The sequence below is a fragment of the Lagopus muta genome, chromosome 4 (assembly GCF_023343835.1).
Source record: "Lagopus muta isolate bLagMut1 chromosome 4, bLagMut1 primary, whole genome shotgun sequence".
In the NCBI taxonomy this organism is placed as follows: domain Eukaryota; kingdom Metazoa; phylum Chordata; class Aves; order Galliformes; family Phasianidae; genus Lagopus; species Lagopus muta.
The window spans coordinates 36979887-36995166 of NC_064436.1; the positions used below are offsets into that span (position 1 = coordinate 36979887).

At 41.0% G+C, this 15280-nt stretch overlaps 1 protein-coding gene across 21 annotated transcripts in view; it reads left to right on the forward strand.

Annotated features, from left to right (window-relative positions):
- The first annotated feature begins 512 nt into the window (after nucleotides 1-512).
- The window catches only part of CAMK2D (calcium/calmodulin dependent protein kinase II delta), a 162942-nt gene continuing 148174 nt past the window's right edge, over nucleotides 513-15280 (forward strand). For 8 of the 21 annotated variants that reach the window (XM_048943329.1, XM_048943344.1, XM_048943335.1 and 5 more), the window contains exons 1-2: nucleotides 516-743; nucleotides 1466-1560. In XM_048943329.1, coding sequence (XP_048799286.1) covers nucleotides 676-743; nucleotides 1466-1560 — 163 coding nt within the window. In that variant the 5' untranslated portion in view covers nucleotides 516-675. Of the gene's footprint in view, nucleotides 744-1465; nucleotides 1561-15280 lie in introns of all 21 variants that reach the window. The other 13 variants (XM_048943342.1, XM_048943333.1, XM_048943337.1 and 10 more) reach the window with 5 other exon arrangements.

The following is a 15280-nucleotide window of genomic DNA, read 5'->3' on the forward strand; positions in this document are numbered from 1 at the left end:
CACGAGCACGGCCGCCCCCCCGCCCCCGCGGGACGGTTGGTGACGTCAGCGGTCGCCGAGGAACGGGGCGCAGGTGCATCCGTTTCCTCGGGGCCAGCGGCGCTGCGTGCCTCCCGCCGCTGTCCCCGGTGCGGAGCAGGAGGGGTCGTCTCCGCGCAGAGCGGTTCCCCGAGCGCGGTGGCGGCAACCCCCGCCTCGCGGCGTCCCCGACGGGCGGCGAGGCGGCGGCAGAGAGCCGCGACGGGGCGGCCGCGGCCGGCGGGCTCGGATCGCTAGGGGGAGGCACGGCACCGGGAGACGGAGCAGAGCGAGGCGCGGCGGCCCCGCTGCCCGCGGGGAGGGGAGAGCGTAGGGCCGAGGCGCCCCGTCACCGGCGGCTGTGCCGCGCCCCCCCGCCCCGGTTTTGCTTTCCCTTTCGGTGCCGCCTCTCCGTCGCAACATTTTTATTTATTTATTTATTTTCCCAGAGGGTGGGGACGAGGGGAGGGGAGAGCCGAGCAGCGGGGACGAGCCGCCTGGCGGGGAGGAGGCGGCAGCCCCGTCACGAGAGGCGGCGGCGAGGAGGAGAAGCCGGCGCGGAACCTCGCCTCGCCTCGGCTCGCCTCGCCCACCGCACGGCCCCTCTGCCGCCTCGCCTCCCCTGGCCGCCGGAGGCACCGGCGGCCGCCCGTCCCCATGATGGCCTCAACCGCCACCTGCACCAGGTTCACCGACGAGTACCAGCTCTTCGAGGAGCTCGGGAAGTAAGTACGCAGCCCGCCGGGCGCGGGGCAGCCGCTTCGGCGTCGGGGGTGGGGGGAGGGAAGGACCGAGAGTCGGGGGAGAGAGGAGGGCTCGGTCCCCGCGGGCAGAGGTGCGAGGGGCGACGCCTCCAGCCCCGCCTCGTCCCCGGGCGTTGCTTCAAGGGTGAGAGTCGGTCCGTGCGCCCGCCCGACCCCGTGGGTGCGTACAGCCCGGGGGGGCGGCGATCCCTGGGGGTGCCGGCGGGCTCCGGGCGGTGAGGGGCTGCCCCGCTATCGGCCGCCGGAGCTCGCGACCGCAACAACGGGCGGCGCGTTGGGCGCCCCCCTGCGGCGGGGCGCGTATCTCCGATCGCCATGTTGGCGCGGGCACTGGGAGCGGGACCCGCTGCCGCGCCGCTCCCTGTGTGTGCCGCCCCGGGGCCGTAACGTGCCGCTTTCCTTCCCGCCGCGAGGCCGTGGTGTATGCCGGCCGAGGGCTTCGGTCGCACGGCTCGAACCAGCGGCTCTGAGTAGCGTTTTGCTGTTGCGATGAATAAAATCGACGTTGACCGTCTCTGAAAAGCCCCCCTTCTTCTTATATATTTTTTTTCCTTATTACCCTGTCCCCTCCCCCCTTAATTCTTTGGGCATCGCGCCGCTCCCTAAGATGAGTGGCAGCGCGGTGGTAATGGCAGGGAGCTGTTCGGGTGATACTGACGCTCTGTCCCCCTTTTGGCTTGCAGAGGGGCATTCTCGGTCGTGAGGCGATGTATGAAAATCACCACAGGACAGGAGTATGCTGCCAAAATCATCAACACCAAAAAGCTCTCGGCCAGGGGTGGGTATATTCCAACCGAGTGTTTACGATGCCTTCTCCTCATTTCTTGCATTCTTGTGGCGAGCGTTAAAACGGACCACAAAATAATAAGAATTAAGGTTATTAATTTTCTCAGTAGTCTTTTCTTTGTTTCCTTTCAGGCTGTGGTTATTTTTATGCTAAATGTTTCAGAGGTGTGGAGGTCTGTGACTGTTGCTATACTGTGCTTAAAGGGAAGCTTTATGAAGACATTTAAATTAGTGCATCCTCTTCCCATTTTTATACTGGAAAAAAATTTAAACGTCAGCCTTGCAAACTGATTTTTTTAGGGGAAGGCTGGGAAATATGTTGACAGTGCAGCTTTTATCGTAAATGTGTGTCTACACTTTTCTGAATTCAAAGTTTCCATTACATTTAAACTTAAACATGAAAATGAAGGCCTGATTTGAATCCGTGGAGGAGAGTGTAATGGGCTATCCTGTACTGAACTTTGCCATGAGGTCCCGGGGAAAGGAAATTTCCCTTTTTTGAAGTATCTGTTTGTAAACCCAGGACTTTCTGAATGATACAGTGTCACTGCTACAGCCCAGCAGTAACGCCTGCTGCACCGCATGCTGTAATGTGTTTGTCTCCCTTACGTTCTGGCTGTCAGTGTAAGTCTTTGTGATACATTTGGGCAATCACGTGTGTGCTGTAAGTTACTGCTGTTGGAAGCAAGCCTCAATGGAGATATGTCAATTCCTTGTTAAATCCACGTCAAAGGGATTGTAGAAGGATGTCGGGGATTAGGGATTATTCTCTGTTAACATCGCTTGTGTTCTGATGTTTGTGATATAGTAAAGAATGTGGAAGTGAATAAGCAAGTGGTGTCAGCTCTAAACATGTCTTTAAGGTCTGGTTTGCTTTCAGCACACATCGTTGCAGGTAAACAGCAGTCTGGATTAATTCATTAAATTTGCACCTAAAATACTTCCTGCAACACTAGGGCATATTCTGGTAGCTTGCTGTTCTCTGCTGGAGATCTTTCAACATGGTGTTGATGTTTTCAGCTGCTGAATGGAATATGAATGCTAATTTTTACCTTTTGCTGAATTTTAGTCTTTCTCCAATCTCTGTGAGAGATTTTTTTTTTTCCTGTACTTTAGAATACCTCTTTGTAGAGTGACAGATTTAAAAGAAGGGGGATTAGGAAAGAACTAATACATCAGATAAAATAATGTCACAAATTTGCTTAAATCAAATTTTCCTTGTTTCTTTTGTCAGTGCAGTGACACGACCTGTTGAATTTTGATGCTTAAAACAAACCTCCACATTCTATGTAGTTTTATAGATCTAGCCTTTCAGATTGAGAAGGTGTAGCAAGATAATGGTCAGATTACTTGTTTGCTCTAGTTTTTACTTATAATGGGATAGCATCTTGAAAGGTAGGCTAAATTAATATAAATATGAAGTCTTCCTTAGAAGCCATTATTTGAGACGTGCTATTTTTCAGGTTTTCATTTTTGTGCTTCCTTGACTGTTCAGGCAGGACCGAGTTGGTTCGCATTGTAGCCCATTCATGGGGCTAAGCGTGCTGGGGAGAATTTGGCTGATAAGGTGGAATGCGGCAAAACTCACGCAAAGAAAAATTTCTGTTGCTTTAACATGTAAACCCATAAAGTGAGGAATTGGGTTTTCTAGATTGGTAACTGGACCATGAAATATTCTTCCATATCTGAATGAATGTGATGTCGTGTCCATGGATGCAGTGAATCCATTTCCATCTTGGCTTTCAAAGATTCCAGAAATGTTACTTTTTTTTTTTTTTTTTAGTTTACATGCATTGCTGTTATTTAATTTTATCTTTCTTTTGGAAGACAAAATAAATAACGTCTACTCAGAAGCTTTTGAAGAACAAGCTTCTTATACAGATCTTCAGATTTACCTTAAGCAATTCTGCCGTTCCCTTGCAGTGCCTCTGTCTGTGATACTTTGACGTGGCTGATAATAAATATGCAGCTTGCAACTCAGACTACATCTCAAATAATAGTATCTAAATTATAAGTTTCATTCTCCTCCTTTCTGAGCTGCTTTATAATGAGGTAGCAGCTCACTGTGGTGTATCCAACTTCTCACCTGAAAACAGGTCATAATATAAATCTGAAGAACATTGTTGAGTGAGCTTCATCTGTGAGCAGTTAGAGGTTCTCTGCTTGCCATGTATATCCCATGCTTGTCTGTAGCTCTGAAGCACTATGTCAAATTTGAGCCTTCTTGCTTGCAAGATGGAAGAGTTGCCATTACAGTGTTTGATGGGGAGGAGTCAAGGCTGCTAATCCGAAGGAGAACTTAACACGATTTGCATTGAACAATTATTTAACTGTGTCAGCCTTGATATGACAATAATTGTCACCCCAGCTGCAAATGATCTCGGAGGTTGTTTGGATCCTCCCCTTAGCAGCCCATCTAAACGCAGAGTTCCTTATGCCAGTGAAGGTGTGTTCTCTTCTGATTCCTTGGTTAGTTGTGGGGAAATTTTGGAGCAACTGTGAGATGGGCTTTGGCTTTAATTTGAAGGGAAAAGGAAGTTTGGTTCTGTTGTGTTTTTACAGAAGCAACTTCTGCGCTTTTGAACTGATGGTCAATTATTCACACCTGCTCTGATCTTATGCACTAATTTAGTCTACAATGTAGTAAAAACATTTTAAATTATGTTTTTAAGCATTTGGCTTTATGTGACACTTTAGATTACACATTTCTCTGACTTTTGTTAGTAGCAATTTGCAGTTTAAATCTCTCAGTATTGCAAGAAGAATTTTATTAGGACATCGTATGTTTGAATGACTTGAACTGCAGTTTTTTCTTCATGTTTACTAAGTCAATGGAAGTATTATGTTGATGTTAAAAAGTCAATTGCTTGTTTTGTACCAAGTCTGTTCTAGACAAGCTCACATGATTTAATCGTGCTGCTGATTTAAAAGAGGAAGGAGAAAAGTTCTATTGCACATCCTTCTAAAACTAAATGCAGTAGTGAACAAGTGCGCAGAACACTTAGAATAAAGTGAAGGGTGTGTGTTTGCTGATTCTGGGATCTGCATTGTTTTGGCTGATGAAGTCATTGGAATTTTCTTATTACTCAATTTCTAAAGTGTGTTGTTTTAGGCTGCTTTGTGTTGTTTTTCTTGTGTAGAAAGAAATGTAGATAAAGGTGAACTTTTCACAAGGTGACTTTTCCCCTGCATGTGCCAAATGCAAAATAATTCACAAATTAGTCTTTTGTCATTATCTTTTATTTTCTTTTTTGAGAGTCTTTTGGCTTTGATCCAAACAAATTTCAGGAACTGAGCCATTTTCTTAACAGGTTTAGGCCTCGTTTTTTGAAGGGGGGTGGGAAAGGAATCAGAGAAGTGTTAGTTTCTCTAATCATGTTTGCAAAAATCATTTTCTAGTGTTTTTTGGTTGGATGTAATTTTTGCCAATGCTTATTTTGATGTTTGCTCTCTAGTGGTTCCTTGGATGGCAGTCTAACGACATTTGTGAGAAGAGAATGCTTTTATTTTCTAGAGTGCTTTTGTAAATGCTGCCTGGATGCTCCTCTTCCGGCCCTTTGGGTGCTGCAGTGGAAGTGAGAACTTCTTTGGTTAGGGCATTCCTGTTACTGAAAGGAACACAGGAATCAGCTGGAGGCTACTGTTTTTTTGTCCACCGCTCCCATGATCTTTCATGGTCCAGTCCTTCCGTTAGCTTCAGTGAGCTTTTGAGCTATCAACCTTGGAGGCTTCACTGATCATTTATCTTTCTTCTTGGTCAGAAACTTCCCAGGTTGTTTCTGCATCTCCCTATTTGTCAAAGAAGAGAGGATAGCTGGAGCTCACTGCGCCTGCTGAGCTTATTTGCAGCAAGATGTTTTGGGTGAGGAGGCTGGAAAAACAAAAACCACCCTTTTGGAGCAGTATTTTAGTGGTCGTACTGAGTAATCTTACTGTAGGAAGAGTATTTCTGTGTCTAAGGCTGTTCCTAAAGTGATTTAGATATATCATGTGTGAAGGGTATAGTGGAGTATTTTTCAATGTAGTTTTTCTTGATATGGAGATAGGATACTTGACTGAGTTGGTCTTTGTCAGATGCAGGATGTAATAAGCCTTCCTGTACTGTACAGCAGAAGAAATTGTTGATAATCTAGCAGAGAATTCCTAATCTAACTGAAGATCTTAATTTGGGAGTACACTTATACCCGTGCACAATTTTATGATATCTGCATGTATTTTATTGCTGATTTCATTTCTTAAGTGCGCATGAAGTTATTCTCACACACCAAGTACTCTCCTTAAGGGCATTTAGTTGTCGGCAAAGAACATTTCAGCTTTGTGAGACCAAGAATTCTAATTTCTCAGGTTCATTACATGTCAAGGAGCAGTGTGGTTGCTTTCCTCCATGTGTTGGAAGTATGTTTAAACAAGTTTTTGCATAGTATCAAGAAGTCCTCTGTGCTAATATGGTTGTCCTTTCCCTATGCTTGTGCTCTTTCTGCCTTTCAGGTTAGCCATGATGTTTCTTTCAGTCTAACATACATGTTCTGATTCAACAGGGATACATTTACACATTTATCTGCAAGTATTTGTTATGGTTGTGAATTACAGTAATTTAACAGTCTACTGGCTCTCTCAAATTAAATTCATTCTGAGAGCTTATATAGTAGAGAGCATTCATGAATGTTATTTAAAAATGGTTAGATATTCCATTTTGAAGGTTTGGAGCTTTTGTTATCTCCTCTTTTTGATGGAAATCTGGAAAGCTTTCATTCACTGGTGTGAATGAGGACTGAATTCATTGTGATGCATGTTGGCTAGCAGAAACTTATTTTAACAGTTTAAATTAGATTTCAAAATATTTTTGTTGGCAGTTAGTAGATAATTACCTGTAGCAAGTATTCTATAATTCCTATCATGTCAATATTATTGTTATTATTATTTTGCAAAGGATTTATGTATCTTTCTATTGTTGCTCTTAGGAAAGGAGATTCTTTTTTATAGCTCATAAACTGATGTGCTTTAAATAAACTGTACTAGAACGTGAGGATGGATGCATCGCTGTTATCTTCACTGTAGCTTGCTGCTGTTCTTACTGGGATGTAAGTACTCAGGTGAAAATTGTAGTGCATACTTGAAAAGACCTCCCAGATTAGGGTGGTTGGTGTCAGAATGAAGAATTGTGGTAAGCTGCAGTGCTGTTCTCCTCATGTACTTTACAGAAATGTCCTTGATGGGTAGCTTCTCACTTTGAAGTGAAACTCCTGAAAACATTGCTTACAAATTATTGTGCAAATTGGAGTTTGTGAAAGTGTACCTATTGACTGAGATGGAAACATGACACGAATCCGATCTCTAAAGTAACTTGGGGTAAACAGTGGGAATTAAAAAGATGTTGGAAATGTCTGTCATCAGAGTTCAACAGAGGAAAAAAATCTTTTTTTCTATTCCAAATCCCAAGATTATTAAGCATGCTTATAATTAGGAATTGGTTGAATGCATCTAGCTCTCTTTGGAACTTCCCATTTTCCTTCATTGTTTTTGTTGCTGCTTTGGCTGGTCCTCCTCTCTGCTTTCAGATCTCTTGCACTGAATTGTTGACAACAAAGGGCTTCTTTAGAATTTATTTGGCTGCCTCCTTCCTACCATTTTCTGTCAAATTTGTTAATTCTGGCGCTTGTGTACTTCTGGTTTTTATGTTCATTTACTGCAAAGACTTAACTGCGCATCTGAACGGCTGCCCTTCCAGAATTTCTTCTCCTTCCTTCTGTTAGGAGGGAGAGGAGAAGCATTTGGAGGGGAAAATGTGAACTCTGCTTCTGCATTCTCCATTTAGATACCGAAATGTAGGTGGGTTTGGGGTTTTTGGTTTTGTTGTTGGTTGGTTTTTGTGTGTTTTGTTTTTTTTCTTCCTTTCTCTTCGTCTGAGAGAAATTGTGTTCTGTGGAACTGTATTGCTACTTCTATCCAAACTATACTTCCAAATTAAAGCTTTAGCTCACATGCAAAAATGACGAAATGAGCGCTCTGATAAGCACTTCACCATTATTGTTCTGCCTGTTTGCATGTTACTGTACACAGAAAGCACTGTTTTATGTCTACTGCAATTTGAAGCCACAGGTCGGCTAAGGTATCAGAGGGACTCATCTGTGTCCTCGTGAGGAATTTAGAAATATGCTGGTTTCTGGAAGATGGAGAATTTCAATTATTTTGCTTTACAAGTACAAGTACTGCCAAGGTACTGCTTTTGTCGTGTTCATGTCCTTCATTTGACCTCTTCAGAAATGTAGGCCAGGGTGTTTCAATGGTTTTATCTATGTCAGGGTCCAACTTCCTTCCTCACATTTATTGCACGTTTGTCAAACGCTTTGTAAGGATATTATGGGGATTTCAAAAGATTGTATGGAAAGCATAACTGGCCCTGTTGATTGCAAAAGGTTAATAGAGAACAAAGCTAAAGATAGTAGCTCCTTTTGTTTAATTCTTTATTACAAATAATTATGCCTTGAATTTGAAGAGACATCTGCTGTGTTTTGAAGAGACGCAGGAATCCAATCTGTCTATTTGTTCCTCTATGTGTAGAGTTCTGTGCGTGTCTTTGGGTGTGAGTTTGTGCCAACTCCTCCTCTCTTTAATTCTGCTGTTATGGGAAATGTCTTGTGCATGATATCAGAGAGAGTGGTAAATATTTGCGAACGTAATTTTTGTATTTTCTTCCAGGGTAGACAGCTGTGCTGTTATTTAATATACATTGTCAGCCTTAAAATGTTCTGAGTTTGTTATCTGAATGATAGAAACTTAAAGCTTTGCAGCCATGTGAATTCCTGTTGCATGTGGTTGGAAGCTGCATAGTATATTCTGCTGAAGTGAGAATTTACTTCTTCTCTTGAATCTGTTGTTTCTGTAAATTTCACTGGATAGAAGCACAGGCTACAGCCAAGACTACAGCACAGCCAGGCAGGGGGAACTTGCTCAGACTTGTAAATATGTCTTATACCCAATTTAGCTTTTATCCCGATCCAGAGCCTCTTCAGTGATAACTGAGAAGTATAAATTGTGCTGCAGTGTATATTTGTTTTTTTTTAATTATGCTTTTAGAGTTTAGAGAGTGGTAGCTAATATACTGAATGAGCTGCTACAGTCTGTACAGCTGTTGGTTTAGGTTTGTTGTACTTCATAGAAAGTAACTGTGCATACCCAGTGATTTGAGTAGCTTCTATGTGAATTTTTGAGCTTTTGTAAGTAAAGGAAAATAAAGTAACGGAATATATTTTATTTTGTAATGGAAGTGTTCTGCTGAAGGTATTTGACGGTCAAGATGAAGCATTTCATCTTGTGATCGGAGACATCTCTCTTATTCTTACAGCTCTTTGCATTTACAGCTGCCCAAGAGTTTATATGCTGCTGCAAGAAGCTGACATCCTCTTCCTTTCCAAGAGAGGTCTGGCATCTGAAAACGGAGTTACCAAATTAATTTGTGTTAGCACTCACTTTCACCTTAAATGTACAGTATGCTTGAAAAAGTTTGACTGGCTATGTGGTTTCTTTTGACCTCTTCCAGCCAAATCAATCAATAGCGTTGTCAAGTGCACAGCCTTTCCCCCCCGCCCCCTTCTGCTTCCTGCCTGCCTGCCTGCCATCCTAAATGCTCTCTTTGCACTACTTTTTATTCTGCTAACGTGTGGTTGGCTGTGTAGTGGAAACAGTAGCTGCAGTTATGTTCAAGCAGATGTGGACCTATAGATCCTTAGAGCTTTTTAATGTGCAAAATTGAGAACTTCAGTATCTGATTTGTAAGCAGATGGAATGAGCTGAATACTTTCTGTATTGAGTGAGCAAACGCATGAATTTTGGCAGATGCAAGATTGATTGATTGAAGAATGTATCAAATCTTAATGGTAAAGTTAGTTCAGGGTTTTGTGAATTGTCTGTAAGCAGGTATGCAGTCCTTCAGAACAACTCATCCAACATTTTGGCCAGCAGCTCTCCTCTGTGAGACTGTTAATGGCATACAGCATTGGGGGCAGTGTGCTGGATCACACAGCAGAAGGTCTTCCGTACACTTTCCTGTCCTAGCACTAAAATGAACAGTGTACCTTGCCCAGTGAGGAAGATTAACAAACCTTTGTGTAAGCAGAAAGGATGACACACCTCTGCTGTAAAGTTTCACCATCTGAACACGTGAGAGGATATGTTAATTTGCAGCATACAAAGCTTGTATTTGTAGCAGGAAATCTATTGCATGTTTTCAGAACTTTGTTCCTAATTTAATTAGTCAGGAGCTGCTTCTGCTTACTTGTAAATTTTCCGCAATGTGAATGCAAGTATTGCAGCAACAGTCATGTTGCATATTCATGTTGCTGCATGAACAGATGGGGTTCCTCCATAATATCCATATTTGATGTTCTGATGGGATTTGCCAATCCTAAGCTTTCATTTAGATTTTAACCTCTTGAAGAGATAGGTTTGTGATTTAATCAGTCAAGGGAAACCTTGAAGTTATTTGTATTGCCTAGCAGATTTCAAACCAGTGCTTAGGTATGGTTTTGATTTGGGAGACCTCTCGTAAGAATGTTTTAAACAGGCTATTGCTCATTCGGATAAATAATCACTAAATTCAGAGGTTTCTTGTGGAAGCTTGTTTATTTAACTCATTATGTTCATATACTTCTGTACATGAAGATGTATTTTATATTCTATGAAAGCATCACATAACATGAATAGAGCTTTGTTGCTGTGGTACTGCATTGCAGGGCGTATTTTGTCCTGTAGGACAGGTGACCTTCAGTTTCTCTAGGGGCAGCTCCAGGTGCTTCTGAACTTTGGTTATTAAACCTGGGCTAAAGGCTGTTTCCCACCTTTTATAGAAAGATGCCACAAATACTAAATGTCTCCAAGATGCTGTATGTTGCAGTACAGAAAATAATCTTCAATGACTTAGTTACTTATGAAACACTGGAGTCTAGATAATCTAAAGATTACATTCTTGGTGCTTTTTTGTACTGCATATACTGTTTTTTAAATGAAATGAAGGTCAGGTGTGTGGTGGATTGTTTAGTACTTGTTTTCTTTGTGCAGCACGGGCAGCTATGAAATAGTAATCAGGATTGCACTGATGTGTGCACATGGGGATTTAATGCCCTTTTCTTCTAATGATGGCAAAGGAAACATATTTCCAAGGCTGCTTTAAGCATCAGTCTCCCAGAAGGGCAGGAAAAGGCAGTTTATTTTCAGTCAAATGTCTGTACATTTCCATGGTGCTCTTGCTGATACTCCTAATATATACTTGGTAGATTTTAGCATGTTAAGAACAGTTTTTAGTTGCTCAGTGTAGAAGAAAATGGAGGGGAGCGGGGAGAAGAACACATGTATTAGATGCAGGAAAAAGATCCAGCAGAGCTTGGCAGAGCTTGTGTGTACTCAGCCAGTTTTTTTGGTTTAGGAAAATGTTTCATGCTAAAAGGCTTATTAACTTAATGTAATTTTACTTGTAATGAGAGCAAGAACGGATGTCTTTACGTTTTTGTTTATTTGTGGTTATTACGATTTATCTATTGAAATTAAGTAACAAATTACTTTCAATATCATGTAAATCAAAAGAAGTTTACTAATGAGATTCATTTTTCCAGAGTAGAAGTTGCTTATGTGTGGTCCATCCGTCTTCCTAGGAGATGTGTGTTAATACTGCAGATGTTTTAGGGTCCGTGTTGATAACCCATCTAGTGTATGAGTGGTGGTAAGTTCATGATGTCTCATAGATGGTTTGGGGAAACTTGAAATTAAGAGACACAGACAAGGACCCACAAAACATGTTTCAAATCTGTAATAAATGGAGACTTGTTATGTCTCAAAACCGTGAGGTTTTATATTCATTCTAGCCTACTTTGTGTTAGCTTTATTACATTCACATGGCCTTCTTGCAGACGTAAAGATCTCCTGGAGTTGAAATATCTCACCAATCCTTAAAGTATGGAACGGTTGAGAAAATGTGTCTTTTACCTGCTGTAAGTACAAGTGAGTGAATCACTTCAATCCCCAACTATCTTTCTAGTGAAGAAGGCTGGAGGAAAGTTTTGAATGGTAGAAATCGGTCAGTTAGCAATATTTGAAAGTCAAACTAAGAACCATTTTTCTTCTATTTTTTTTCTTGTTCAATGCTGCGTTTTTCTTGTTTTGTGTAGCAGTTTCAATCTAGCTAAAACCTTGACCTTGAACTTTCAAAGCACCTTTATCTCCAGGCTTCTATGGCGTAAGAAATCTGAGCTTCAAACCACATGGGATTGGCTTTAAGTGGAAAAAAGAGGGAATATAGTTGAAATGATATCTGGAGTGAAGTTGACTCCTTCAGCAGAGTAAATGTCTTGTTAATCAAGCTCTGTCTTAATGTAAACTAATGAGGCAAGGGGCTTAGTCCTTTCTCCTTTACTGAAGCAATAATTTAGTACTGCATCCTTTTAGCTAGAAGAATTCTAATCTATAACTCAAATGTATTCATGGATATCGTTCATTTTTTTTTGTGCCTATGCAGTTCTTCAGGGAATTAATCTTTTATCAGTGTATTTATCAAGGTCTATCTTGTTTCTATTCTCTTTCCATAACAGCCATCTTCCTTTAGCTTCCTCCTGTATAATACACTTGCCACTATTATGGCCATTCTTTCTTCCATGCACTCTATTCATGGTCTAACTTTTCTGTATGGGTGTTTGAAACAGGAAATTGGAGTTGACATATGTAGCTGTCATGTTTATCTACCTTAGTAATAAAGCATCTGGAACATTAAGACTGGTTCGGAGACTGATGATTTGAAGAACTTCCTTATTATTTTCACTTTGGCTATCCCTTTCATCACTGTGCTCGCTGTCACCTCTTTTACCAGTTTCTTACCAATTTCAAAGCTACTCTGGTGAGTAGTTTTTACTAATCCCCAAATGTCTTATTTGCTTTATTTCCACATCTTAAGCAAATGACCCCTGCAGGAAGCATTGGTATTCCTGCTTGGGAAAATGGTGTAGAACATTTAATATATGTTGCTGTTCAGACCCAATAACTGATGTGCATACGTATAGTTAGATGTGTGGAGTTTTGTGTTTGTATTCTACAATTTCCCAGGATCGTGCCTGTTTGAGAGCTAAGTCAGAAACCAGTCCTTCCAATCACAGGAATGTTACTCAGTTTCTGAAACAGCCTGCCGTTACTCTCACCTCTGTGCAAGGTCAGGTAGAAACTGCTGTGAAAATAGCTCCATGAAATGAGCTAAATTACAAAGAGTTGCTGTTGAGTGTTGACTTCTGTTTCTGCAACCCCGGATGCTCTCCTCTTCAACAAAATAGCTGAAGAACATGGAGAAAAAAAAATGCAAACATACTTACAGCAGTTAGTTTCTCTTTTTAACGCCCTATATTGATTCACACCCTGAATTGAAACTTACAAAATGTTGCTAATCATTGAATTGTTTGGCTTATAAAATACAGCTTATAAAAATGCATAACAAGCTCAGTGTGGATTCTAAGGTGTGGATTTTTTTGTTGTTGTTGTTTTGAGACCATTACTTTCTTAGAAGTTCTTCCTCTTAAAGCTTCTCAAAATAGAAAGAACTGGGAAGCTGCTCCTGTCTGGTAAGTGTGCTGGCACTCTGTGGCACCCTCTGTTAGGCTTCAGGGGGACTGCCAGCCCTTGTTGCCTCACTTCCTCGTACATCCCATAGGAGCTGGACACTCGGTGTCCCTTCCAGCTCAAGGCTAAAATACATCTAGGCTAGGTGGTTTTAAAATCTTGAATTTAGTGAGTGTATCTTTTTTGGAACAGAAAAATTAATTGTAATTGTATCCAGCTTCTGCAATTTGGTCTTGGAAGTGAGGTAACTGTGTAAAGCAGCAATGGTGTTTGTTTAGCAATAGAGATCAGTGTGATGACTAGCATAATGAATATTGCTAACACGTAAGCATTCATGGCATCAGTGCCTGGGTTCACATCTGTCGCAAACTTACTTTCCTACACAGAAAATAGTTGATTTTCATTAAAAGCAGTATGAAACAAATTTTCAACAAAAATGTTTTACTAGTAACAAAAAATAAAATTTCACATAAATGGTCATGCTGCTTTTACTTTTTTAAAACTTGAGAAACTTTTTTTTTTTTTTTTTAATATGGGATGGATATATTTATAAAAGTGGACTGTTAAGCTACTTGCTTTTGTAAATTTCTAGGCTTTATGATTAGTTTCACTTTGTAGTAGTAGAGTGACTCCTTTAATTTTGAGTTTGTTGTTTAATAAATGTCAGTAATAAAAAGGATGCTGGACAGGTTTAAAACTACAACAAGAATCTCCCATTGTTTTCAGTAAATTGTTTTCATTAATTCATTGAGATTCTCGCTATGTCAGATGACCGTTCTTGAGGAGGAGGAAAGGAAGGAGATCTTTACTGGGATAATAATGTTCCTTTGTTGGATATCAGACAAGCTAAAGGACAGTTGTACAAAAATGGGGAAAAAATGAGTGGCTTGATTCCAGTAATGAAATACAAACAAGGGCTGTAAAGCCAGACTTTGATAACTTACAATTAGCACTGGATCCTTGAGTAACCAAGTAGTGACACCAAGCTAAAACCAGTGTTACCAGACCTTGAGAGAAAAAGAGTGAATTGAACCAGATCTGTATTCTTTATACATCTTAGATATTGAACAGACCATGCAAATTCTGTGAAGAAAACTCAGAGGTTGCGTATCTGAAGTTGATCCACCTAGTTCCATGTTTCCATAGAAGAGATACTGAATAATCTAAGCTGTGACTGTGGGGGGAAAGCAAGCTTCGGTTGTATTTTATCTATGAACTTTTAACATGAGAATGATGTGTACAACACCTACCCATATTACTCAAAGCAGCCCCAAAATAAAGGAAGGTGTTTAAAAGCAAACAAAAACTACAACGTATAATCCAACCCACAGAAATGTTCTATTAAGTAGAGATTGTCAGCTCCTCTGGGAGCTCCTCTGCTACTAGGGTAAATTCAAAGGCTTTTATGCCACTGTGATATGTGGATATGCAATATAAGGTTATCTGTATGAACTGTAGATGTTTGCAGAATAAATTTGCTTCTGGATTTGCATGAAAGAATGCAAGCGAGGCAAGCATTTGCATTTGATGTTTCAGGTCTTTGGAAATTTTATAATTTCCATATTCTTAATGTAATAATTGTTTCTGTGCCAAGAACAGAGTGTGTGAGAAAGCTTTTACTTAGGCTGAAGGAACTGTTGAGGAAGCTATATATATAGACTTGATCTAAGAACCTCAGTAGGTGATATTTAAGCTAATGTGTTTCTGTTTTGCAACTGAGGCAGACTTAACTGCATCCAGTCAGGAAATTCCACACATAGGCAATAATTTTCTTCAGTTGCTGTAACCTGATCATGTTTAGTCTGGTACCTGTATCCTTAGCAACTTCTGGTGAGATAATAGAGGGATATGGTTAGTTTCAGATTCCATGGTGTTCACGTATCCTTGTTGTGCTTTCTGTGCCAATTTTGTTAATGTATTAAATAGTTCCTTGTCTGATAACCTGTGTTTGGAATACTCCTTTGCTTGAGAAGGCAACATTGGTAGCAGTGGTAACGTTTAACAATATTGCTTTAATTTTAATTCTGAATTTCATTTGTAACCTATCTGTAATCACATTAAAGCAATACATGTGGCCATCTGGAATCTGTGTACTGGGGACTCCTATGTTTTATGGTGTG